This window comes from Apus apus, chromosome Z, assembly GCF_020740795.1.
Source record: "Apus apus isolate bApuApu2 chromosome Z, bApuApu2.pri.cur, whole genome shotgun sequence".
Taxonomy (NCBI): domain Eukaryota; kingdom Metazoa; phylum Chordata; class Aves; order Apodiformes; family Apodidae; genus Apus; species Apus apus.
Window position 1 is genome coordinate 76,134,609 of NC_067312.1, and position 27,775 is coordinate 76,162,383.

Sequence of the window (27,775 nt, forward strand, 5' to 3'; positions counted from 1 at the left end):
CTGCAGAGGGCAAGAAGCTACTGCAGGGGCATCAGGAGCTCCATGGACAACAACGCACGGACAACAGCAAGGCACAGGTAGACGTAAACCTGCACTTTGCTATGACAATCCCATTTTTGTCCCCTAATTGATGGCAGAGACCAAGCCTTTCCATGACTTAATAAAATGGAAGCTTTGGCATTGTCTCAAACAGCAAAATGCCTCCACTGATGCTGGAAACAATTATTGCTGCTCCTTTTGATAGTGAGCCAGACAACCTGGCTTTGGCTGGGTTGAGGATAAATTAATATTGTGGCTTTTCCTGCTCTTTGTGCTGCTGGGTAATATGCCTTATTTTCCCAACACAATATTCCTAAAATTGTGAGTTGTAATGAAGGATCAAGAACATACGTGTTCCCGAATCTTGGAAATTGCCTCAAAATTACATTACTACAACCTAGGTTAGGACCTTTTCAGTTACTGAATGTAGTCAGTCCAAAAGAATATTTATGAAACAGTATTAAAAATGTGCATCAACCTTGTACTTACCTTGTAATTTACTAGATTTCTACTCACTTTACTTGTATTATGTCTAGGACTACAGATTCTTTTATGTCAAAAATTATTAGTAGGTCATTTAATACTGTAGCCAAATGAATTCTGCTTTCTAATGTATCAATAATATCTTCAATTGGCTTCCTGATGAAATTGAAAGATAAGTACAAGAAACTTAAAAACAGAAGAATACAGTAAGCATTTCACCAAAGACTAACTTTCCAAAAGACAGTGGAGGAAAAAATGTTTTTCTCAGGCAGACTGTGAACTGAAATCAGATTTGTCTTACAGTGAGATCCACATACCCCATCTTACAGATTTACTCTGGAATTAACCCATCATACTGTTTCTATATAAAGAAAAAAATATTCCAGAAGGAATTACTAATTATGTACTTAATGAGTTCAGTTTTAGCTTCCTCATGTAGAACTGACCAAACCTGAAGTTGCATACTTGCAACTCAATATGCACCCTTGATCATATCCACATGCTAATTTCAACACATCCACTGTGAAAAGTATTTGAATTGTATCCATCTACAACCATGCACATCTGGAAATGTTTTTGCATACTAGATCACACCGTTGACCACGAGCACTGAATGATGTTGACATCTGAAAGAACTGATCAGGCCTCTCACTTCATCATTAATCCTTACATGTAGTCCCAAGCAAAGTATCATCCAATGCTCTTTGATATTCCCAAAATACCTAAGTGAGAAGAGGTGAGACACTAAACTGAATAGGAGATTGAAACCCAGGACAAATGAGAGCTCTGCTCCTGGTTGACTGCCAGGGATACAAGTGCATGTTATCAAACAAGCTGTTTCCTTTCCTATTATGATCTCAAGGCAAACACTCCCTTAAAGAGCACTTTCTCCAAACAAAACAGGGTTGAGCAGGGGTGTATATGCTACCAGGTAATACGTCTCCAAGTGCATCATGACACGCGTCTTAAGGAGCCAGCTGGTGGAAGGCAATATGCACTCTGGGACTGAAACCTCCAACCACAGAGGAATCTGGGAGCAGCTGGCAACAGCCACACTAACAGCAGCACCTGGCAGAACCATAGCTCTCATACAGCAAGAAACTGCTCTTTCTTCTCCAAGTCTGTGTCACTTTCTGACTTTAACAATCTGACATTCTGCACCCTTCCTGAACAAGTGGTTAATAGTTGTGTAAGGTTCATGGTGCTCCTTCTGAAGTTCCTGTACTTTACAAAATGTCAATTAATAACTACATCTGACCATCTTACAAAACTTGGAAACCAGCACATTTTCTCTCTTGAAAGCCAGTTTCATGTACATATGAGACTAGCCCTATCCTGGGGTTGTTAGCCTGGAGGAGAGAAGGCTCCAAGACTCCCAAGAAGATTTTACAGGGGCCTTCCAGTGCCTGAAGGGGCTACAGGAAAGCTGGGCAGGGCCTTTTTACCAGGGTTTCTAGTGAGAGGACAACGGGGAATGGTTTTAAACTGGAAGAGGGGAGGTTTAGGTTGGACATCAGGAGGAAATTCTTTGCTGTGAGGGTGGGGAGACCCTGGCCCAGGTTGTCCAGGGAAGCTGTGGCTGCCCCATCCCTGGGAGTGTTGAAGGGCAGGTTGGATGGGGCTTGGAGCAACTTGGTCTGGTGGGAGGTGCCTCTTGCCATGCAAGGGTGTTGGAACTAGACAATCTTTAAGGTCCCTTCCAACCCAAACCAGTCTGTGATTCTACCATGGTTATTTTTCTCATGTCTCACTGAAGCAAGTTCCATCTAGGGTCTCCTGTCTACCAGGAAGCTCCACCACTGGAGTATGCAGGAAGATCTCTGTAACAAACACTCTCAGTTAGGGTGTTGCTTCTTAAATCAGCTCAATTTTTTAACTGAACAGCTTGATATAACTTTGAAGCTGCCCATGCTTTGAGCAGGGGAGTTGACTGCAGAATCCCCAGAAGTGCAACCAGCATTATTCTATTTCTAAGATAACAACCAATACCATCACTAAACATACCCAAGACATCAATACCAGCTTGTGGTGGTTTTGGCTGGGACAGAGTTAATTGTCCTCATAGCAGCTTGTATGGGGGAGCTATGTTTTGGATTTGTGATGAAAACAGTGTTGGTAACACAGGCATGTTTTAGTTGCTTCTGAGCAGTGCTCACACAGCATCAAGGCCTGTTGTGCTCTTCCCTGTGCTCCTCACCAGTGAACAGGCTGTGGGCACACAAGAACCTGGGATGGGACACAGTCTAGACAGCTGGCCCCAGCTGGCCAAAGGGATATTGATGCCATATGGTGTCACGCTCAGCAATAAAGGCTGGGCTAAGAAGGAGGAACATGACTGGGGACATCCAACAAAGCCAGGTTGGATGAGGTTTTGTGCAGCCTGGCCTAGTGTGGGGTGTCCCTGCTCATAGCAGGGCAGTTGGAAACTAATGATCTTTAAAGTCCCTTCCAACCTCAACCATTCTATGATTCTATGATATTCAGAGTTATCTTCTGATAAGGTGTTTTTATTTCCAAGTTACCACCATGTATGATGGAGACCTCTCCTGGAGATGGCTGAACACCTGCCTGCAGCTATAACAGCATAAAAGACTTCAGTGTTACTGTCCTGAACTTTCCTCACAAAGTCTGTTAGATTATTCCCCCCTCAAGTGGGGCCTCCCCTCAAGTGGTAAGTCCTCACAGTTTGACAGAAAAGGAGCTACTAATTGTCACCAGGTAAGGTAAGCAACATCAATACCCACGTAATAATTAAGCTGGCTTTAAACTATTGCTTCAAACTATTGCTTTAACATATTACTTCAAAATATTGCTTTGATGATTATTCTAGTGCATGACAATTAGTAACTAGCTGCTATAGCTCGTACGTTGTCAACTCTGGTGGAGTAGATACCCTTTAGCCCAATCACATCCTTATTATTGATAATAAAAGCTTGTTTTGTGTGTACATACACTCTGGTCTGAACCTGTACTGGGGAGAGTGTGCCTCCCCTCTAAAGATGAGCCAAGTAGATTTCTTCATCCCTTACAAAGATACCTCCCATAAGACAAAAATAGATGTAAATGGTAAAAAAAAAAAAAAAAAAGACATTGCTCCTACTTAAATGACTGAGTTTAGAAACAAGGTAAGTTCTTGTAGCCTTTTGCTGGGACAGTAAATGTTATACCCACACAGGTACCTGTAACAGAAAAATACGGTCCCCAGCCATCACTGGAAGAGTGAAGCTCATGCTGGCATGCACAAGAACAGCATCTACTCACAACTATCAGTCTTGCCCAGACACATGACAGGGAGATTTGTTTCTGCCCTTGATTCAGGTAGACAGCACATATGATATCTGCTGCATTGATATTTTAGTAATGCATGTGATAGTTACCAGTCATTTGACTGGCAGGAATCCCCCAAAAGGTGCATTCATTGCACTGCCTGCTGTAAACCTCAACTAACCAGCAAATGTTAATGACAAACCACTGCAGTACTGGAAAAGGGACTCCCAAGTTCTGATATATCTTGGCCATTAATTTATATGACATTCTGGCCATTCACAGCTTTCACAAGTGCTGATGAATCTTTCACAGAAACAGCAATATTTGTACACATACGTACACAGCTGCACACACACTGCAAGAGCTCAGTTTGCATCTCTTGAGTGCTGGGTATGCTGGGAACACTATTTTTCAGTGAACACTTTGGCTTTTGCAAAAAGCATACCCGTTCCGCAAAAAAATGCCAAATCCTGCCCCGCCCCCCCTCCCCCCCAATGAAAGTTATATGAGGTTTTAACCTGAGGAAAAACCACAAAGAACTTCTTCAGTGATCAGCCCTATGGCCTGACACCTGTGATACTTCATTCTGCCTCCACAAAAGCAGCTCCCATCCCAGAGTTTCACTGGTTCTACCTTGCTGACAGCTACTTCAGCTATTTCCCATCTCCACTGCTACCTGCAGTTTCACACAGGCTTTTAACTAGTGCACAGAACTACATTTGTTTTAAAACTTACAAGTTTTAAAGGCTTCTGTACGTCAGCAGTAACAGAAATGCTCACTTCGAAAACTCGATGTACATTTCCACAGTATCAACTAAAGCAGGATTAAAAAGTTCTGCCAACAAAAATGATTTTTAAAAACCCCATTTTCTTAGAAGTTAAGATCAACGGTAACAATCAATCTTGATGCACTTAATGGCATAGAGGAAACTGAGTACCAAGCCCTCAGTGATCAGGCAGTAAAAATGCTAAGCACTTTCCAAGTACTTAATTTTAAAACTTCTTCCAGATACTTGTCCTATTTTTTTTTACTTTTGCTTGAGCCTTCTGCCTTCTTACAATCTTTATTTACTGTAATTCCTTCTTTCATTTGTCATTACCTTCAGATGGCTCATCCAACTACAGTAACACTCCCTTTGTGCCTGTTGTAGCAAATAAAATACTTAGTCTCCATTTTTCATTTAAGTTATATTTTTTTATGTTTTTCTAACCAACTCATGGAATAAGAAGTAAAACTACCGAAAAAGGTGTCTCCCCTACAATTACAGCTTACAGTGGATAAGCCCCCCTTTTTCTTACATTTAATATTTTCCTCTCTTGTTTAAACATCACCTTTAAGATCTACTGCACCAGAAGTCTTATCAGCACATGATGAAGGTACATGTCTAATGCACAAAAATTAATTACATCTAAAAAGAAGTTCAGGTTATAAGACTTAGCAAAAACATTTTCAAATGTTTTACACAGATATTTGTATTTTTATGTGAAATTTTCAACTGCACTCCAGCTGGGATTGGTGTATGTCAGGTTTTATCTTAAAAAACCCACTTTGAATAGAGCAATATGTACTGGAAATGAGGACAGAAGACAAATTCCTGAATCTAGAAATTAAAGAGTTTTACATACTTTTTCTATGTTGTGCTATGGGGTATCAGATCTACAGTGAAGATAAAAGTTACCATTGCATTTATTAATTTAAACTGCTGGACAGAATGTAAAAAAACACATGGATGGTGCCCTCACCCCCAGTTAATTCAGCGAAAAGAGAAAAATCCTGTTTTTCTCTTCAAAGATCATTCATACCTTAGCACCACCAACAAATTAGAAACCATTCTTTAAGGCTTTCCTGTCCCATATACTGCAATGACAAGTGAAATTTGAACTTTGTCAGAGCTGACACCGTTGTATTGGCCGAAAAACCCTTCTATTTTTACAGAAGTTCTAAAGTTGGCACTAGAGGCACAGAGGTGACATTTAATTAAAAATCTCTAGTATCTTTATTAATTATTTTAACACAGGTTTTTACTCTTTTAGATTATGGAATATTTTTAGGAGATACTATTTCATCTTACTGTGACTTCTGGTCCAGGTTGCCCAGGGAAGCTGTGGCTGCCCCATCCCTGGCAGTGCTGAAGGGCAGGTTGGATGGGGCTTGGAGCAGCCTGGAATGGTGGGAGGTGTCCCTGCCCATATAGGGAAGTTGAATCTAGATGATCTTTTAAGGTCCTTTCCAACTCAAAGCATTCCATTATTCTATGATACTCAGGGTATCGCTCAATAGAGGAACTCAACAATTTGGCAAATATAGTGGAAAGAGTTAAGAGGTACAACTACCCAAAAACTCAAGAGGCAAACCTGGAAACCCTGAATGTGAGAACAAATGGACACCATTTGTGGAGGAGCAGAGCATTGCCCTGAATCGTGACAGACAGGACAGTGCATGAGTGAAGACGAATGACTACACATTAAGCCTCTCAATATCCTCATAATCAACCTAGTGAACTGATCTTCCTTAATAGTCATAACTGCAGCTAACAGCTCCAGGCATGCTAACTGGGAATTTCTGCTGCAGTGATCAACAGAAGATAACAGATACCAAAATTCAGTTGTGACTGAGTTAATGAATTGAGCAGCTGGAGCATCTTACAGTAATTTTAGGTTGTTTGCACATACAGAAATACAACGCTCTATTGATTTATAATTGAATTTTTTCCTTTCAAATTATTCCTATTAAGGGCTGACACAGCTGATACAGCTTTATTTAAAAATATCATTATTCTGCTGAATTTTAATAAAAATATTCCCAGAAAACGGAAGGATTCAGGTTTCTTGTTGAAAACACAGAAAGTGTTAAATACTTTATCTTAGAAAAGCTGAAAATCCTGTGAAAGAGAAGTAAGCCTTCCGGAGTTCTGCAACTGAGGTAAAATAATCATATTTTAAAAGAGCTGCTTGATGAAGGCAGTAATCTACATATCTCTGGTTTTCAAAAACTCCTGCTGAAATGGTAAGAAAGCACTTTGCCTTTCACGGAAACTTTTAAGATCACTGATGGAAACAGAACTGAACATTCACCAGAAAAAAAGGGAACCAACTGGTTTCATCACATATGCTGATTTGTATTCTGACTAAGCACTATTTAAATATGTGGTTTTTCTAGCCATCTAGTTGGTAAAAAACATTTTTTTCCACCATACCTTTAACAAAAAAGAAGCCAACTACATCCTGTCTTCCTTCCTTTGCAGTGAACTCTCTGCTGATGTTGGAGTTCACTATTCTACTCGTTGTTTTTTAAGTGGGAATGATTAATAAGGCCAATGATCATTCAATTCTATTCTCCTGTGCATTATATCTTGTTTTTTTTTTCCTGGCAATAGGACAAAGAAAGGAATGGATACATTTAGATAAAAGGTGGAATAGCTGTATTTTTAATTGCAGCTACAGGAAAACGGTTGGTACAAAAGTTTATTAAGAACTGAGAGCCTAAACTTTTGCATATAAACCCAGGATGGCAAGAATGGTTCTAATTGAACTAAAGCTGCTGAAGGTTTTATTTTTAAAAAGCTCATGATTAACTCATTGAAACACTCCCCCTACTCCAATTTTTGTCTTCTTTTTAACAATTAGTGCCATTCTCTGAATTGCAGCAACTTGCAAGTGCTTTATAAACAACCATCTGCCTTATTGTATCTTCTCTGCTTTTCACTGTTTATCAATTTAAAAATGTAAAACACATTTATCAACACATTTATCAACAATGTAACAAATTCCCATCTGGGTTTATGAGATGCTCATAATTTCTTTCAAGAATCATGCTAACAATAATTATGAAACTATCTCTGAACCTTTCGAGTACTGTCATGTTACTGTGATGAACCAACCTACTGCCAATTGCTGCCTACAAACTAGAAGAGTTCACTGAAGCACATCTGACATAATCATTCCAGTAAAAAGTCTTCATAAACAGCAGATTTTTGAAAGCGGATTTAGCATATGCAAATGAATATACTGCACGCAACAAAGATTCATATTTAAATTTAAATGTTCTTAGGTACTATTAAGAAGTGTTCAAGCCTTGCTCTCTGTCCATCTACCTCACTCACAAAAAAAGCGACATTGAAGAAAAACAGACTGTTAAAAGCTTAAATATTCCTAAAATTCTGAAGACAGTACACATACAGGATTTAGATTTTTATGTGCTGCCCCCACTAGTATTTTCTTTCTGTTATCAAAAGTATTGGTTCAAAAATGAGTGCAGTGAAAAGACTGGAACCTTCTGGGAAAGTATTATGTATGCAATAGGAATTACTATTGGAGAGAATGTCAATATCCTGGCCAGTTTTTAGGTGCTTTATCTAACTTGCTAAAAGCCTCTACATCATGATTCTGTTTCACACTTACCTATCATAAATTGAAAATAACCAGGTTACTATTAAAAAAACCCCTGTAACCAATAAGGCACCGATTCCTAAAGAACTTCATTTATAATTCACCTTGGTGTCCAAAAAGTTATGTATCATTTAAGCTCTTCCTCCAACCAGTACATTCAAAACTGTCTATTCCACATGCATTCTTCTGTAATAAGAAATGAGATCACACTTTATTCTATATATCTTGCCAATCTCTCTCTTCTGCTCAGTTGTCTATTTCTGACCAAACAGCACAATTCTAATTATTTTTCGACATGAATTCACTCCACTGTAGAATTTTTCAAATGCAGAAACCTTCTGCAACATTCCTCAGCAGACAGGGCACAACATGCACAGAAAGAACACTATCAAACTGCTTCCAAAGGACACCATCCAAAATGGGATTCAACCACTTTCAAAAAAAAAGGATGGAGTGAAATACTTCAATTAGCTGCTTTCATTCTAGTTTTGAAACATTATAAAGTTAGGAAGAGCTTGCTAGGTTCTCAGTGAGGATTTTTACTATCCCCATGGAAGTTTACCCTACTTGTCTGTAATACAAGACACTGAAAAAAAAAAATCAGTTTACATATGCTCAGCAGACACCTCTTAAGTGTTCAGCATCTGATCTCTTTGAACAGAACCAACTCTTCAGCTGCTCCAGCCAGGCAAGAATCCCATGAAAACAAATGTCCACGAACCTGCCTATATATTGCAACACTATCAATTTATTTTGTCCTCTCAGTAAAGCAGATTTTTCCAACCACTAAATGACTAACAGCAAATACATAATAACTAGACAAGGTAACAAACATAATTTTGCTTAATCCATGGTGTGCACACATTATTTATTAAGTCTTACTAGCCAGAGAAAATCTGGAACGCTTAACGATAAACTGTGCAAAAGAAACTGAAACTAGAGTGTAAGGATTTCTACTAATCATCTGCAAATTTTATTTGGAACTTGATCCTACAGCCCTTATTCACAAGATCAGACCTATTGAGTTTATTCACATGAGATTCGGCTGCAAGATTGGACCTTAAGTACTATCAGGTGCACGTGCAGCCTATCATCAGATTTTGGGTTATTCATGTAAGAAGCCACCCTTTCAAATGCAGACTACTTAATGCTTCCTTCTTCATTAACTTACATGTCCTCTTCTGCTGCTCTATGCTTTCATTTGTGCTATGTAAATAGCTTCTTTCAGTCATCCAAACAAATAATGCTCTTTGCAACCAAGGAGGAAATTAGTAGCAGGTGAACGCTTATTTTTTAAATTACGTTGAGACCAAGCTGTTCTGTAACTTAAAGGAGATCTGGAAAAAAAATATCCCATTTTACTACTTAGCAATCTTAATTATGGGTTGTCATTGTCATATTTCTACATACTTTCTTTTTTTCCCCACATAAAAATATTAACCTTGATGGTTAATCTATTTCATGATGACCTCACACCATGCACATACTTTAAAGCAATTTATTTCGTAGAACCAGACTTATTTGATGATGCAAAATTAACTGTATCTTGTCACATACATAACATGCAAGGAATTTCTGACTTAGGTGTTTTGGTTTTTTCTTAAGGTATTTTCTTGTGCTATTTTGTGATAGCTGTAAATAATAACCACATTTCTTCTGCTACCTCATGTCTGCAGGTCAGACAGGCTGCAATTTCAAGAGATGCTAGTCCTTAAGCAGGACCACAGGAGAGGCATTTATAGCATAGTCCACATTATGATCTACATATTTACAAATCCTGTTTGACTTATTTAAAGACATGGGCAGCCAAGCAAACTGTCGGTACAGGTAAAAGTCTCTTCATTAACATGGCACTCAAAAAAATACCTGCAAATATTAAATGGTCTCCCAGCATTCACGAAATCTTACCTACACAGTTCCAGAGCTGTAAGAGACACATAGAGGGACAAACAGTAACTGCCCACTGGTGCTAGGGATACGACAGATACTGCACCACTGTGGAAGGAGAACGTCAACATAATCTTGCAAAATGCAAGGTAAAAACCCAGCAAGAGATTTGAGTAGTATTTTCTATATAATTCCAGCTAATTTCAATGTCACGATCAAGCAGGGGCTGAAACGGATTCTTAGCAATTTCAGTAGCCATAGTATCAATTGAAAGTGCAGTTCAAACAATAACACAGATACCCACTTAAAATGCAAGGAGACCTATATCAGGTTAGTCTGGAGTTTAAGCTAGAATTCAAATCTCCGTAACTCCTGGACAGCAAAAAAACCACCACAACAACAACAAAAAAAACCAACAACAACAAAAACAACAAACAAAAACTAAATAAACAAACCTCAAGCTTGACCTAGAATGGCATGTCTGCAAGAACTGAACTGTTGTTACAAATTGTTCTGAGTCCTACTTCAAACTTGCCACATTGATTAATCGGCAGTTAGAAGCAGCTGCAGCACCATGTTCCGTGCACTTCTGTTGCCATTTTAATTTTTAAAAAGCAAATGGAGAGGCTCTCCACAAAATTCAATGCTGCAATAGCAATGACTGAACCAGAATCACAAAATTATGAACAGTTCACTAAATTGTCTATTAGGAGCACATATCAAGAGGCTGCAGAACAAATTGGGTGCCTGAAATAACAGATCAATGAATGAAGAATAAAGAGACGTAAGAAGTGAAGACATTGACGAACCATTGTAATTTGTGAAGAATCAATTTCCATACAGCCAGAGTAATGGCAGAACATCACAGATAGTGTATTCATGACTTTTACCAGCAAAAAATCATGGATTACCAAATGGAAATTTATTAATGCTGCAAGAAAGAGAGAATGACACTGTAACATAAGACCAGGAAGTGCACCCACTTCCTAAAATTAGTGAAATGCAATAGAAGCAGCCCACAACACGTGTGTACAGTAAAAAAAGAGTTGTCTTGGGCAGGATGGTAGATCCTTTAGAAGTTAACAAAAAACAGCATACAGTGACCAAGCTAACAATGGAAACACCGAATACCTTAAACATGTCTGAATGTCCCGGGTTGAGCCAGGATGAAGCCAATTTTCCTTTTACTGATTTTTTTTTCCTTCAGTAAGCTCTCCTTTAACAAGCAGCAAGTGTTCCAGCTAGTGGACTGATGACACCAGGACAATGATGACACAAGCCTAGCTACTTTATCATTTCACTCTATGTCCATCTACATCAATGTTAAGCCACAAATACATTTTAGAAAACTCCTAAAGCCAAAGGATGATGTTTCAAAGCAAAGGCCAGATTTCACTACATCATCTTAGGAATTAGAAGAGCCGGTACTTCGTAAGGTATCAAAGTTTGCTAAACACATCTTACCCTAGACTACAAAAAGGAAAATACAGCACTTCTGTACTATTTAACATCTACATCAGTGACCTACCAATCTGTGGCACGAGAGGAAATTTTATCACGTGAACAAATGCCAAGTGTCTGGCGAGTCAGCATCTCCCATGTCCCAGGGTAGCTGTATTATCATTGTGCCAAAAGCAGATAATGGAGCATTTCTAAATTTGTGGGCTGTTGGAAGAACTGTGTCACATCAAGCACCTAGCAGACAACAAACAATCACAGATGACACTCATTTTTTCTCTAAAAAACCAAAATAAATAGACAGATTAGAACAATTAGAACATGTTGTCAGATTCCTGACCTCCAACATTCCTTGCTTTTTACTTATCAATATCAACAAAATGCATTTTCAAAAATCACTCAAACCTAAACACAGAGAATAACCATAACTAAGTCATCCACAGTCACCCACTCCATGAGCACATGCTACTTTCAGATAAACCAGAAATCAACAAAAAGTCATTCATACTACTATGGGCTGAAGCTGTGGCACTCACTATTCACCACAGGATGGTTTGGGTTGGAAGGGACCTTAAAGATCATCCAGTCCCACCCCTGCATGGGCAGGGACATCTCCCACCAGCCCAGGTTGCTCCACGCCCCATCCAACCTGCCCTTCAACACTGCCAGGGATGGGGCAGCCACAGCTTCTCTGGGCAACCTGGGCCAAGGTCTCACCATTTTCACAGCAAAGAATTTCCTCCTAATATCTCACCTAAATCCCCCCTCTTCCAGTTTTTGATTCAGAGGCATAAAGTGAGGAATGTGATGATGTTGCCAAACATGAGCAAGAAAGTGTGGTGGCACAGGAACCCACATGTAGGCACGCTAATCTTTGCAGTTCTTTTCCAACTCATTTATTGTGGATATTTGAACAATACAGACACACACAGAGGTCCTTGCACACAGAGCACAGAATAGGTGCCAAACGGTTCCTGGTTGGAAGAAACTTGTATCAAGAAACTTAGACAATGCAACAGCTTGGGCAGTAGCACCTTCCCTGTTTTGCAAAAACACACAGTTGAGGTGAAAGGATGTGACAAGCATGCTGTTCCTGTTCACTGAGACAGTCAGAGGCTTCTGCTCCACAATCCCTTCTGGAGCCTGCTAGATGTAGTGTCACAGAATCGCCAAGGCTGGAAAAGACCTTTGACATCATCAAGTCCAGCCTATGACCTAACACCACCACATCAGCTAGATCATTTACCCTCGACACTTAACCACAGACCTAAAGCAGAAGACCCTTACTCTAGACTCTCAAATCTACACCATTTAATCTAGACACTTAGGCCAGATCCTTAAACCTTGACCCTTAATGCTAGAGTCCTAACCCTGGATAGAACTGTCCCAGAAGATCATCTAGCCCAACCATAACCTAAATGCCTCTACCACAACCTAATCTACTCCATCAGTGCTTAAATCATTCTGCTAAGCACTACATCTATATTTCTCTTAAATACTTCCAGGGACAGTGCCTCCACCACCTCCCTGGGCAGCCTGTTCCACTGTCTAATCACTCTCTCAGTAAAGAAATTCTTTCTAATATCCAACCTAAAACTCCCCTGGCACAACTTAGGCCATTTCCTCTGGTCCTGTCATTATTCACCTGAAGAAAGAGGCCATCTCCCACCTCCCTACAGCTTCTTTTCAGGTAGCTGTAGAGAGCAATGAGGTCTCCCCTCAGCCTCCTCTTCTCTAAAATAAACAATCCCAGTTCCCTCAGCCTCTCCTCATAGGGCTTATTCTCCAGACCTTTCACCAGCTTGGCAGCTCTTCTCTGGACTCACTCCAGCTCTACATCCTTCCTGAAGTGAGGGACCCAAAACTGGACACAGTACTTGAGGTGCAGCCTCACCAGTGCCAAGTACAGGGGCATGATCACCTCTCTACTCCTGCTGGCCACACTATTCCTGATGCAGGCCAGGATGCTGTTGGCCTTCCCGGCCACCTTGGCACACCTGCTGGCTCGTGTTAAGTTGGCTGTCAACCAGCAACCCCAGGTCCTTCTCCATCATGGAGCTTTCCAACCACTTATCCCCAAGCCTGTAGCAGACTCAGCACTTGGTCTTGTTAAACCTCATACAATTGGCCTCAGTCCATCGGTCCAGTTTGCCCAGGTCTCTCTGCAGAGTCAACACTTCCTCCCAGCTTAGTGTCATCTGCAAACTTACTTAGGAAGCACTCAAAAGGCCACATAATTAGGTATTTCTTCAGCTTTCACAAATGCATTCTTGGCAGCATGAGAAACTGTATGAAACCACTTCTTGATGTATTTAAGTACACATTTATTTATCCATCCAAGACACTCAATCAAGATGCTTTACACTACTTAATTTGCAGCAGGGCTGTCATTTCAGACATCCTAGTTTTCTTTTTTACTCTTTAGCACACAGGTGTACTAGCTGGAGGTGCAGAAGAAGTTGGGAGGAGGTACAGCTGGGACAGCTGATCCCAACTGACCAGTGGGGTATTCCATGCCATGTAGTGTCATGCCCAGCAATAGAAGCTGGCAGAAAGGAGAAGAAAGGGGGGGCTGTTTAGGCATTTATCTTCTGGTAAGGCATTTATCTTCCCAAGTCACCATTATGCATTATGTAGCCCTGCTTTCCTGGAGATGGCTAAACATCTGCCTGCTGATGGCAGGCAGTGAATTAATTCCTTATTCTGCTTTGCTTGCGACTACAGTTTTTCCTTTGCCTATTAAACTGTATCTCAGGCCACAAATTATCTCACTTTACCTTCTGATTCTCTACTCCATCCCACAGCAGGGAGTGAGCAGGTGGCTAAACTGGCCTCTAGGGCTGAACCATGACAAGGAAATCTAAAAGACAAAATATCTAAACATGCACAATCAAGCATAACTCTGAGCAGTCAGAGCTACTGTAACACAAAGAATAAGAGGAGAAAGTGTTTAATCCTTACTTAATAACACTAATGAAAGCAGACAAGCCATGAGGCAAAAGCACTTCTTGAATGACTTGTCATGATGATTCAGAGAGAAACCACATGCAATATTTTATCATCTCTAAGAAAACGATCCTGGTCTGTGCACAGTGCTGTGCATCCCCTCCTTCCACTGGCCTCCAAAAGTCACTCTGACATGGGCAATGTTCCTGCCCAGAGGTGAGCCTGCCCAGGCTGTTCTTTCTGCTGCAGAGGGGAGGTTGTGAAGCACAAGGAAGACCTCACCAGACACTGTTTTGCACTCAATGACATCAGCTGCTCTTTTTCTCAAGTCAATGCCCTGACTCCTAAAGCACTACACTGAAATTAAAGTAATTTTCACATTAAAAAAGGAACTAAGGTTAGTTGCTTTTACACCTACTACATCCTTACCACATGCCTACAAAAAGCCTGGAAGTACCAATAGTGTCCAAACATCTAATACACCAGAAAGTATTTAATCAATTAATAATCCAACCTCTCATCAGTTTAGTGGCTCCTGGTAACATGAGAAAACCAGTAAATGCATTTATCTTCAGCTAGAAAGTAACATGTCACAGTTTTGTAGCCAGTGCTTCTCCTTGACAAGAAAGTTAACAAAAATACCTCACTGTATGATACTCTCTGAACTGTGTCATCTGGATGATATTCTGTTTTGAACATACACTGAAGTCAAATTGGAGTCTATCTTAAGCTACACAGGAAATAATGGAAATCACTGTTCGAGCCTTAACACTCAACAAATTCTGAAATACCTTCTATGAAGTAACTGCAGCCTCACTAAACCTTTATTAACATACATAAAAGTTACTGCTTCAACAGCGAAATGTAACAAAAACCAAAGCACACACATAATTTATATACCTCTCCAAGAGCTTCGTAACGCTTTTGGTTCCATCTATGCAAATCTTCGCGATAATTAAAAACAAATGGCTCCCCTGTTTTCATGTGTCTTAATTGTCCTTCTGTAAAAGAAACAAAACCGTTACTTTTTAACATGCTTCTTCATTAGAAGTAAGACACATGTAATAGCTGAAAATTTTAAAAGAAGTCTACACCTAAAAATCAGACTATTATTAACTCCTTTTCATTTTCATTTATGGTAGTTTTGAAGGAAAACGCAGCATAATAACAAAACACATTCCCTTTGAACAGTACATATTGTTAGATAAAACCACTAAACACAAGTGATGACAGTGAAATTGCAGGCAGATAGCAAATGCCAAATTGCTTTGCAAGAAATATTTATGTCTCAACTGCTATGGATTAACAGTGAAATGGAAACATTAGCAGTTAATGTTTGATCAGCAGTGTCAATTAGGTGATCAAATTGTAGCTACAAATCACCTACTTCAAACCCAACTGCATTTATGAAGAAATGTGAGCAGAATATGGGCTGGAAGGAAATATTTATTTTCAAGATTAACAATATTCTAAATTGATCTGAAAAAAAAAATCACATCCATAGATAAGCTAAATATTTTAACTCCTAAGCACAGTGCAATCAAGTAAGAGTGGAGTGGTTGGACTTGATCTCCAGAGGTCCCTTCCAACCTCTAACATTCTTTGATTCTGTGAAGAGCTCTTAATTTCAAGGTACACTGAAATTCTAACAGTAGAAAAGAGCAGAATGCTTCACCAATGCAAAAGCACACATTGTTCTTAGATTCCAGTGTAACTTCCTGTTGTTGGCCACATTTATTTTAAAAGTCTATTAAGAAACCCAACAACAGAGAAAGACTGACTGAGTTGAAATAGCAATAATAATAAAATGGCAACCAATAGGAAGCAAACTGCGGAGAACAGGTACCTTACCAGTAAAATGTTTCAGCTTATCAGACAAAACACAAGTTACGATCTCAGAGCATCAGAAAATTGCAGTGAATCAGGAAAACATGAAAAACAGGGAGATGTACAAGAATCTACTTTGAAAGCTGAAATGTCTACATGATGAAAGTATTCTCAGTAATTTTTTTCCTCTTGAGAAGTAAGAAATTGCTAACTTAGTTCTCACCTTTTCAGTACCCTTACAAGCTGATTATTGATGCTTTAAATAAAATATTTAAGATCCAATATCTCAGTTATACTTATCTGCCTATTTGATACTTTTTCCAGACCAGTCCTCTCATGTACCAGACACCAGGAAAATATTTCTCCCCAACTTCATATTCCTGTCTCACGTCCAAATATCCTTCTTTTCATATTTTTATCATAACTCTACTTTCAGCAGTTCATTCTCAGCTAGTTTTTCTACAAGTATGCCATTCAATAGTACATGAAGTTGCACTCTTCACAAGTAAAGTGAAGCAAATATCTGGAATATTTTTTCTTTGACTTTATGGAACACTTGCCATCTTCATATTTTTTAAATCTGATTTAAAAAATCTTCCTTACTTATCCATCATAAAAAGAAGCATAACAATGACACAAGAGTACATGATGAAACGTTTGAAGTAAATGTACAAAAGCAAAATGAAGACCTTTTTGCTTTGTTGACCAGCAGCATGTTTAATATGTTTTGATGCATTCTATAGAAGCCACACAGGCTGTGAGGTTAGATATGGAATATTCAACATCATTTTAAAATGTCATTTCCCAAAATTCAAGTTTCAGCCCTTTTTATCAACCACATAGGAACCATTAACTCTGAAGTCAGTAAGGAAGACAGTAGACACTGTGCAGATCTAAAAATAAGGAGCTGAAAAGTGACAGAGCTGAACCCCTCCCATCAAAGAAAGAGCATCACTTTCATGACACTTTTAGTCTCTAAGTACCTTCCTGTGAAAGCCATCAGGGTATTAAAAAGCTAAGTGTTGCATAAATGACTATCATTTAAAGGAAAGCTCCTTTTTTTTTTTTCTTTAAAAGTAGAAGATGTAAGACAGGCAGATTTAGAAACTAAAGTTCCTCTGTTCGCAGAACAAGCACTGCAAAGAAGTAGAATTGTAAACGGCCCCATTTGTCCTACAGGTTTCAAACAATCTTGAAAAGAGCTGTTTCCTGGAGACTGGTATTACTTTACTCAGAGGCTTATTTCTCAGCTGGATTTTAAAATGTATGCACTGGAAATTATAAATACTACTAACTCATTTGACAGACAGAATCAGCTAGCTAGAAGTACTTGCAGTCATCACACACTTAGCTGCAATGCAAAACCATGACCCACACTAGAAGAGTAAAAGACAGTCTATGACATTGAGCATCAGTCCATCAACAAAAATAAGTGTAATTCCTATTCAGATTAATGAAATAACTGGGATAAATTATTAACTAAGTAATAGCTTCTTTTGTATCCATAAAAATCAATTAGTAAATAAAACATTTCTCAATGAGTGACCACTCTTTAATTTTGCTTCTTAATGCTAGTGCTAAAGAAATTATTTTCAGATTTTTTTGTATCAACACTTCAGTAACAGGAAACAGGAAGTCATGAAGTGTGCACAGTACAAACCTCCAGTATTGTAGCAAATGAGGGATTTTTTTTTAATTGTATCAAATAAAAAAAAATAACTTAGCCACATTTACAAGTCTGTTAAAACTAAGGCTTAAAATCTTATTCTAAACAGAAAAGTGTGAAATTCAAATAGGGCCTTACATGGTACAATTAATGCTCTTATAACCTCTCAACATTATTCTTAGTATAGCCTTCACAAAGCATATCCAACTTACTTTCATTAAAAACATACTCGAATCCTTCCAGAGTATCAGGAAATTCAAGTGGTGGCTCATCTTTTTTCATTAGCTCATCCAAGTCTATTCTAGACAATAAATCTAAAAAAGGAAAAGAAAAATTATGTAAGGCAAGCTATGTCTTTTTTTATTTCACTATTATCACCGGCAAAATGTGTTTGTTCAGATTTGCAGATCTTAAGGGCAGAAGGACATCCTACACATTACTAAACATAGGACTTCATTATGGGAAATCTCATTCCAGATTCAAAAGCTGGCCCTCACTGTCAGCATATCTTTTTAAATTTATTTATCTGTCTGTAATGTTGATCAAAAACTGTCCAGGGACAGAGAAGCCACAGAAAACATAGCTATTTGTTTCAATGATTCATTACCCTCAATGTTAGAAATAAGTCTATGCAACACGGTTTTAACATGAATTTATCTAGTTTCATTATCAAGTCATTGATACATTCTCATTTGCCTTCCTGATGAGCCTAGATTACCAAACAGGTCATCTCACCAGCTGTGACCACAGTGCTCCTTAACTTTCAATTGAATACCCAAACAGACTGAATTATCTAACCCCTTCTCTCAACCACTATCCTCCAACAACCCTCAAGGCAGAGAAAACTGCCCCTCATTTTATAGTGAGTGAGGACATACACATTCTTTTCTGAGATGGTATAGCCTAGTACAGCCTGCATGCAGTAATGCAAGCACACTAAAATAAGTACAGTCTGCATCTTTACCCTAGATTTAAGGATTGACATGTAACCAGAGGCAAACATACAGGGATTATCTTTGCTTACACCTGAATGCTAAAAAATTATTTCATACTCAGATAATGTAAAATTAACCCTTCTCATTGGTCTTCACTCATACAACCCGATGCTATCCTTTTAACATACTTTCTGAGTATTAATAAAAAATCATTGTTAAATGATTCAGCAGGATTCCAGCGAAATGCAGAATTACAGCATCACAGAATCACCAACACTGGAAAAGACCTTGAAGATCAGCAAGTCCAGCTTATGACCAACACCACCATATCTCCAGAACATGGCACCAAGTGCCACCTCCAGCCTTTCCTTGAACACCTGCAGGGATGGTGCCTCCAGCACTTCCCTGGGCAGTCCATCCCAATGTCTGATCACCCTTTCCATGGGGAATTGCTTCCTGATATCCAACCTAAACATTCCCTGGAGCAGCTTCAGGCCAGGCCTTCTCATCCTGTCACTGGTTGCCTGGAAAAAGAGCACAACCCCACCTGAGCACAACCTCCCTTCAAGGAGTTGTAGAAAGTGAGAAGGTCCCCCCTGAGTCTCCTCCAGGCTAAACAACCCCAGCTCCCTCAGCCTCTCCCTGTAAGATTTTCCCTCTAGTCCCTTCAGCAGCCTCCTTGTCTCCTCTGGACCTGCTCCAGCACCTCAAGGTCCTTCTTGCAGTGAGGGGCCCAGAACTGCACCAGTTGTCAACCAGTGCTCCCAGTTCCCTCTGCTGGGCAGCTCTCCAGCCACTCTGCCCCAGCCTGAAGCTCTGCAGGGGGTGATTGTGGCCAAAGTGCAGGACCCTGCACTTGGTCTTGTTGAATTTCATGTCGTTGGCCTCAGCCCATCAACCCAGCCTGTCCAGGTGCTCCTGGAGCTTCTTCCTCCTCTCCAGGAGATTGAAACTCCCCTTCAGCTTGGTGTCATCTGCAAACTTACTGAGGGTGGTCTCAACCACTACATCCAGGTCGTTAGAAAAGATATTGAACAGCACTGGGCCCAGGACTGATCCCTGGGAGACACTGCTGGTCACCGGACACCAGCTGGATGCAGATCCATTCACCATCACTCTCTGGGCCCAGTCATCCAGCCAGTTTTCAACCCAGCAAAGGGTGCACCTGTCAAAGCCATGTGTTGCTAGCTTCTCCAGAAGGATGCTGTGGGAGACTGTGTCAAAGGCCTTGCTGAAGTTGGGGTAGACCACATCCACAGCCTTCCACTCATCGACTAAGCAGGTCAGCCAGTCATAGAAGGATGAGATTGATCAGGCAGGATGTTCCTTTCCTAAACCCAAATACACTCTCCTACATCCTTGTAGATCAGTTTGAAGACTATATAAACATTCAGTTCAGAAGAGCTACACTGACTTTTCACTATTACAGTTTCATAAATCAAGATAAGCATGAATTATCAAGGAAATGCATTAAGTATTCTAAGTATATTGGTTTATTACCTTTACCATCCAAAGTTGTAGCTCAAAGGAAAGAAAACAGTTTGAAAATATTTCTTTTCTTTAAACTTGCTTTGCTTGACATTAGCTACATTCCATACTTTAATAAAAATAATTGTTTGAATAGGTTTTGTATCACTCTTTTTGATTAGCCTTGTCACCAGTGACAAACCTTTAAGTTACTCAAGCTGCCTAAGCTCAATATTGGTACTCCTGAAACTTCAAATGTTTAAAATGCATTGAAAATTAGCTGCTATGTTCATGATAGTTCCTTGGTCTGCTCTTTTGTGACTCTTCAGGCTTACATGACATTCACACTATTGCCCGTACAATTGCCTCCACCAGCTCCTTTTTCCCTAAGTGATTTCACCTGGTAAAGCTGGAGGACCAAAGGCTATCTTGCGTGGTCACTGAAACCCAAGATCTCTCCAACCCATCTGAGCATCTCTGTGGTGTCTAAATAGCCATGCTGCAGTGGACATTGACTGGCAGGTTTCTAAACATGGCTTTCTCAACCACAGCTCAATTTTCCATCAAATCTGTTTGACAGGAAGACCCGTGACATTCAATTCACATAAGCCATCATATGCTTGTTCTTGTGCACTGTCCTTTGAAAGGTCTCGAGAAACTGCTTTGGTCCTCAACCAAATCACAGGAGGACGAAAAGAACCTTGTCAAAAACGTTTTTCAGAGCAGGATGTAAAAAGCATGTCCTTTCTTCCTCTGTACTTTCACAGCATCAAGGTAGCAGAACAGTCTTTAGCATGTCTTTCTCTCCTTGGTGAAGAGACTCCAGTGACACCACATCTCTAGGATTTAGTTTGACCATGGTTTTACCGTTACCTATTTGGAAATGTGTTCACACAGAATTGTCAGTTACTATATAATAAAACATCCGTCTCCTGAGTAGTAAGGGCAACACTGTATGAACTACATCAAGCTAATCTGCAGAATGTAAAGCTTGTCATGACTCATAGTTTCCATCCGAGTCACCCTAGAAGACTGCAACTGGACTCTGGTCCAACCATCAACGTGGCCACTTTCTTCCTGTGTCATCTTGCAATATAAATTAGCTAAAGTGTTCTTACAGCTTTGAAATTCTTTCACGATCTGATCTGTCATTGTTGTCTAAGATTTTGGACTCTTCACCTCAAATCAAGACTAGTTCAACAGACCCCAAAACTGAGAGATATTCAGGAGGCCTTCTACAGCTCAATGGGAGTTCAACTAGATTACATGAAGAAAACAATATCCTCACACAAATTTTTCATGATGTGGAATGTTTCTTGGACATTCATTCTTGATGAAGATAATATATAATGCTAAGTACAAAATGGGACTTTTACTTTTACAAACATGAAGTATAATTTATTAAAAATATATGAATTCAATAAAATTAGTACAAGGTGTGTAAAAAGCAGCACATAGGTTTCACCAAACATTTCACAAATAAACTGTTTTAACTGAAAAAACACCCTCTACCATCACTGTGTAATAGAACATCTGTTTCAATAATACTTAAGTAGAAATCTGATGCTTACAGTGGAGTTGCAAAGTATATTATTTTTTCTCATTTTAAAGACAATTTAGAGAGTAAATGTGTAATGGACACACTTTACGTCCAGTGTCTGGTTAGCTTATTTGTAGGTCTCACCAACTCCATGTACTTCCTCAACTGAAAAACACTGTCTCAAAGGTATAATTTACTTCTTTCTCAAGAAAATCACTCCATTGAGTCACTTACGTCCATTTATAATATTTTTTTTTAAATATAAAATACACAGAAAACTTTATAAAATCAAAATGGAAACCGAACTCCTAAAAATGTTTTTCCTGCTAGCATTCTAGCCAAAGAGATTCTGAAATCTCTACTGTGGTGCCATAACTAAAAAAAATAAGTGGTATAAAAATCAACTGATAACTCCCAGAAACTAAGAACACAAAAGCACCAGTCAACGTTCTCAAAAGATAATTATGACAATAATAAATAATGGATACCTTATTGTGTTATTTCCTACCACAGATAGTTGTTTTTTTATATAATCTTATGAAAACACTGATAATGGACACACCATTAGATAAAAAGCATTAGCAGAGATGGTCTAATAGTCTCGTCCAGTATTGCAATTCCCAGACTCTAACCCGTAGTTATATAAAATAATTTTCCTTCCCTTAATAATTGTTCTTGAAACATCAATATATGTAAAAAGAAGACAAAAGACTCATACCCTTTAATGCAGTAGTCTTCTCTTTTTCATCTGGGCCTCCTTGCTGGAGCTGAGCCATCATCACCCGAACTGTCAACAGATTTAAAATACTGAGGTAACAGTACATTAATCTTCGAAGAACAATCTGAAAATCAACAAGAGTTGGAAACATTTACTGACTTCTACTTCAAGAGAACTCATTTGCTACTGCTCACATCACAGAAAACCAGAACTTGCTCCAAAAGCAAAACTTCCCTGAGCAGTATAAAAGTCTACAGTATCTGAAGTAAAATTAAATTTAACCTTTTCCTCTCCTTCAAAACTTATACTGGACACTCTAGTCTCATCACACTATTCTAGATTTAGACATTTTACAACAAAGTGCAAGGTAGACTCCAGCATCAAGCCTGGTTCAAAGATTCAAGTTCACAAGAGTGAACACTAACTTCTCCCTAATCCTGAGAGGACATCTATCTAATCAATACCTCTCCTTGATGCTAATGTAACGTCAGTAAATTATAAGCCCTTTAGAGAAGCACCACAAGTCAAAGCCCAAAGTACAAGAGAAAACATAACCAATAGAATCTTCAAGGCTTTTCGTCATCAACTAACCCTAGTTTATTGCTCTTACTGTACAGTTTTGTTTCAGTAAAACTAAAAGGTGCATGTAGTTTCAAACCACTGTGATTTCTACAATGCATTATCTGCATTGAAACATAGAGAGCAAATGTCCAGTTACAGAACAAACCTCAATGTAGTCAAGGTGAGAATTTACAAGCAAAATATATTTCTAAATTTCTCCTATCGCTCATAAGGCAATCCAGACATTCCAATCTGTTATCTCTTTCATCTTGAATCTGACACCAGGGAGCAAACTACCACATCACAATCACCGCTTCATCCTTCTCAATAAAACAATTTCTGTGCACTGGATTCTTTTTCCCTTCATCTTTTTTGTTCTTTGTCTCATCTCTCAGACGTGAGCCATTTGCTTTATTCTTCCCCCCAATATACTTTATCATGGATGAGTCTGCATGAGCTCTACCTCTGTTAGAATTTGTAACTTTCAAACAAAGAGTAATAGGATTCACCGACTGTATTAATGGCCCCCTAATATTCACACCTGCAAGAAAGAACCCCAAAATGGTTTAAGTAAGAGCAGTTCATTGTAAAGGCGGTAGAAAAAAATATCAATAAATAAAGCATAATAAAGACTATTCTTCTTTTGTCTTCAGAGACAACCTACTACATGAAACATTTTCTTGTAGAATAAGGAAAAATACAGTGACATAAAGGGGTGACAGTTATTAACCAAGGAGAGGATCTGGGGTGAGGGTGTTGTTTGTTTGTTTACATTGGGGTTCCAACAGTCCATTCTGTTGGACCTACAGGAGACCGTGACACCTTCCTTCGCAGAGCCTGTTCAGATCAGGCTGATGGGTAACTAGAGTACCCAAAAGATTGTAAAGGCACAAGTCCACCAGGAAAGCTCTGCTTAGACTGTGGACTTTTTAAATTATCATGCAACTCATTCTGATTCACTTAAAATGTGCGTCTTTTAGTTAAAACTTTAATCACATTAGCACTCATAACAAAACTAATCAACAAAAATAAGAGCAAAACTGCAGAGACTTTTTTTTTTTCCATTTTCTAGTGTATAATGTAGGTAATGTAAATATTAAAATTACTCAAATGTCAAATCACACGTACAGATGGTATTAAAAGACTTTTCTCAGATGCTTCCAAATAGTCCAGTGACATGATCAGTTTGCACATTTGCAGCACAAAACTAGGTACAGGCTTGTAAATAACTGAGGAAATAACCAACTCACCCCAGCTAAAATTATCAGAAGTGCTCGAAAGTGACAGTGGTAGCCCAGATTAAAAGTGTACTAGTCATACAAATTGGGTAGTCCTCCCTAAACAAGATCTGAAAACTCATTAATTTGATATAGATAAGTGAATACAGTCACAAAGTACATACAGGTGCTCAAAATCTTGCTGTTCCTCAAGGGAAGAAACAAAAGTTATCTGAACAGATTTACCTTAATAAATTAAACTCCATCCCCTAATCAGATAAACCAATGTAATGACCAAGAAACCCCAGCATTCTTGTCTTTACTATGGATACTCTTCCTTGAACAGATGATGGCCCTGCCACTAAGGAAGGAGTACATGACAGGTTCACTTGCCATGCTAGAAACACCAAAATAAATAAATAATGGCTTAGAAAGAGAGTATTTGCCGTTCTTTTTGACAAAGTAAAAAACTGTTACAGCAGCCACTGGAGGGAGGACTTGATATTAGAATGAGGATGAAACGAGCACACAGCATTTTAAGCATTGTTTGTGTGAACACAGCATTTTGTTGAATCCCTCACTGATAGTTGTTTAAATGACAAACAGAAGAAATTAGATAAGAGGGTTGGATTTCCTTTCTTTGACTGACAGGTATCAAATCAACTACAGTCTGATGGTGCAGAAATGAACAGTGGGAAAATTATGAAGCTCTCTGAATGGTTGCTTATAAGCAAATGCAGGATTTGCTGTTTATTCTAACCACCAGTTTCAAGACTGAGTGATCTTAAACTGCACTGATCACTCCACATAATTCACAAACACCATCATGAAGTTTCACATAATAAATACAAACTATCTTAAATGTGTTATTCTGTACAACTATTTGGATTATTTCTTTATAAACACCTTCTCTGTGGTTGTTTTTTGTACTAGCTACAGCAAGCATACTTCCTAAAATCCAAGTTACTATTTCATCTGAATATTTACAGTGAGTTTATTGCCAGGAGAATGCACATTTATTTTTATGTACCCTGCTTTCCCATGCAAACTTCAGACGTTCTATCACAGAATATCACATGCTTATTCTGTGTCACTTCCACTCAAATGCTCAGCAATGCTTAAGACAATTTGACAGCAGGAATATTATGGTTTCATGGTTTCACAGGAGGCAACAAGGCTGCATTTTCATCACACCCCTATTAATGCAACTACAGAACTGATAGATTCAAGAAAAGGTCATTAAATTAAAACAAACAAACAACAAACAAAACAACAAACCCAAACCACAACAAAAACCAAACACCAAAAAAAACCCCAAAACAACAACAACAAAAACCCAAATCACAACGAAACCCAAAAAGCCCTGAAAAAAACCAACAACAAACCACAACCAAATCTACTTAAGTGACTACACACATATTTCATGATCTTGTTCGTAAAGTGGTACTGGAAGTTTGGACCACCAGGCTTGTGACTGTATAAGTGTTGGTCTTCAAATCAAACTAAACACCGTATCATATACTCCCACTCTGAAACATATGCACACATACACAGATTGATAAAATCAATTCTTCGTTGCATAAACGAAATATGATTTTGCTCTACTTTTTTAGCAACGCCCAAAATTAAGTCAATGCTACAAATGTACCAAATAAAGGCTACAATAATTGTAGTGCCAATCCATCACAAGTGCAACACAAGAAGAAAAACCACAAGTATTTTCAAACAGCACAAGCCCATCTCTGTACAATGACATCCAAGGCATGATAGGGAGAAGTACGGGTTAGATTTGTGCAATGTGGCTGATGACTGAGTTAAGAATCAGTTTTCCTTCAAAGAGGTGGCTCAGTGATAGCTTGGCTCCTAGTCTCTTCTCTGCATTGGCTCAACAAAGCGAAGGATTATACTTTAACCTGAGTAGTGTTCTCTGTCAAATCAGATTTTATCTATTCCTGCTTTTAGGACACTACATATGACACCAGTAACAGCTGCTTCAACTAAGGTTATACTCCAGTTTCCTTCACTTACAAGACCCTATTTTCAACTGCTTATACATTTGCCAAACTTCAGCTCTGGAAGACCCATTTATAGTCTGTTTTAGACTAAACAGTTTTGAACAATTCACCTGAAATGTCTACCTCTTGTGTAAGAATAATGTTCATAGTACTTTCTGCTCAATTCTGATGCAACTATAGCATCTCCACGCTGCAGCAATCAGATATTTAGCCAGAGGATCAGCTATGCAGTGTGGTGTGTGCCTCTTGCCATTACTCTTCAAGGCTGCCCAATTCTGCTCAAGTAAAAGATTACATTTCGCAATTTTTGCATTAGATAAATACTTACTAAGACTTAGGAGAACTTTCAGAAGATCTACGTGTTTGCCTAGGGCATGCTCCATACAGCTGCAAGAAGCCAGAGGGAAGATGCAAAGGAAGGAAGTAATAAATGGTAGAAGAGCAGGGTCTTTAACCACTAGAATACAAAGTAATTGGCAAGGATCCCAAAGTCCCTCAATCTTAGTACATCCTCTCATTCTGTGGTGCTGGAACCTGCTGAGAAAGTACATGACTGCAGCCAATATAGAAGCTTGATTTATCTGCACAGCAGCTACTTTATAATGTTATTTACCCGTAAGCTCAAAAAGAAGAGGACTACAAGCTACATGCCTTAGCGTCCCAACTGTGTCAGCAACTCAGTTGTTTACACAAAGCAAAGTCAACACAATTCCACACACTGAAATTTTAATTATTTCAGTGTGACTTTCTTGAAATGCTGGAAATGACCTTCATAAAGAGATGCATGTAAACATGATCAAATAAACATGTCAAACAATACAACAGAGGCAGCACAACCTCAACAAGTCTCTGGGAGTTTTACATGGTGGTCTTATCAACCAAAAACGAGGCTTAAAATTATCAAGAATTCTCTGTAGCAGCAACAGCTTTGAATACTGGTTTTGTCTAGGATACGGTTACATTTTTTCATACCAGCTTTTATGGGGTTGTGTTTTGGATTTGTGCTAAAAACAGTGTAAATAACACAGGGGTGTTTTAGTTACTGCTGAGAACCCCACCAGCGAGCAGGCTGGGGGTGCACAAGAAACTGAGGTGGGGGGCTTGGCTGCCTACAGGGGTTAACCCACAACAACACATAGTAAGATACTGTCTTAAATATGTAGATTATCAATAATTAAGTGAACAGAGAGCAATACTTCTGTTGAAGCAAAGGGACACTTATTTAACGAATCAGGCAAGCAAAACTGGGGACAGAAAAAGTGACCCTGTGGTGAAGGCAGAGGGCTGTCTGGGAGAACCGTGGTCACAGGTGGAATTTGCAGGTGTTCTTAGGGACTACTCAACTGCTCAAAAAGACACT

General features: G+C 39.0%; 1 protein-coding gene across 6 annotated transcripts in view; it reads right to left on the reverse strand.

Moving 5' to 3' along the window:
• Positions 1 to 27,775, reverse strand: part of FAM172A (family with sequence similarity 172 member A) — a 262,842-nt gene that overhangs the window by 217,701 nt on the left and 17,366 nt on the right. For 5 of the 6 annotated variants that reach the window (XM_051643536.1, XM_051643537.1, XM_051643532.1 and 2 more), the window contains exons 2-4: positions 22,623 to 22,746; positions 18,175 to 18,276; positions 15,370 to 15,470 (exon numbers count right to left, since the gene is read on the reverse strand). In XM_051643536.1, coding sequence (XP_051499496.1) covers positions 15,370 to 15,470; positions 18,175 to 18,276; positions 22,623 to 22,728 — 309 coding nt within the window. In that variant the 5' untranslated portion in view covers positions 22,729 to 22,746. The remainder of the gene's footprint in view (positions 1 to 15,369; positions 15,471 to 18,174; positions 18,277 to 22,622; positions 22,747 to 27,775) is intronic. The other variant, XM_051643535.1, reaches the window with a different exon arrangement.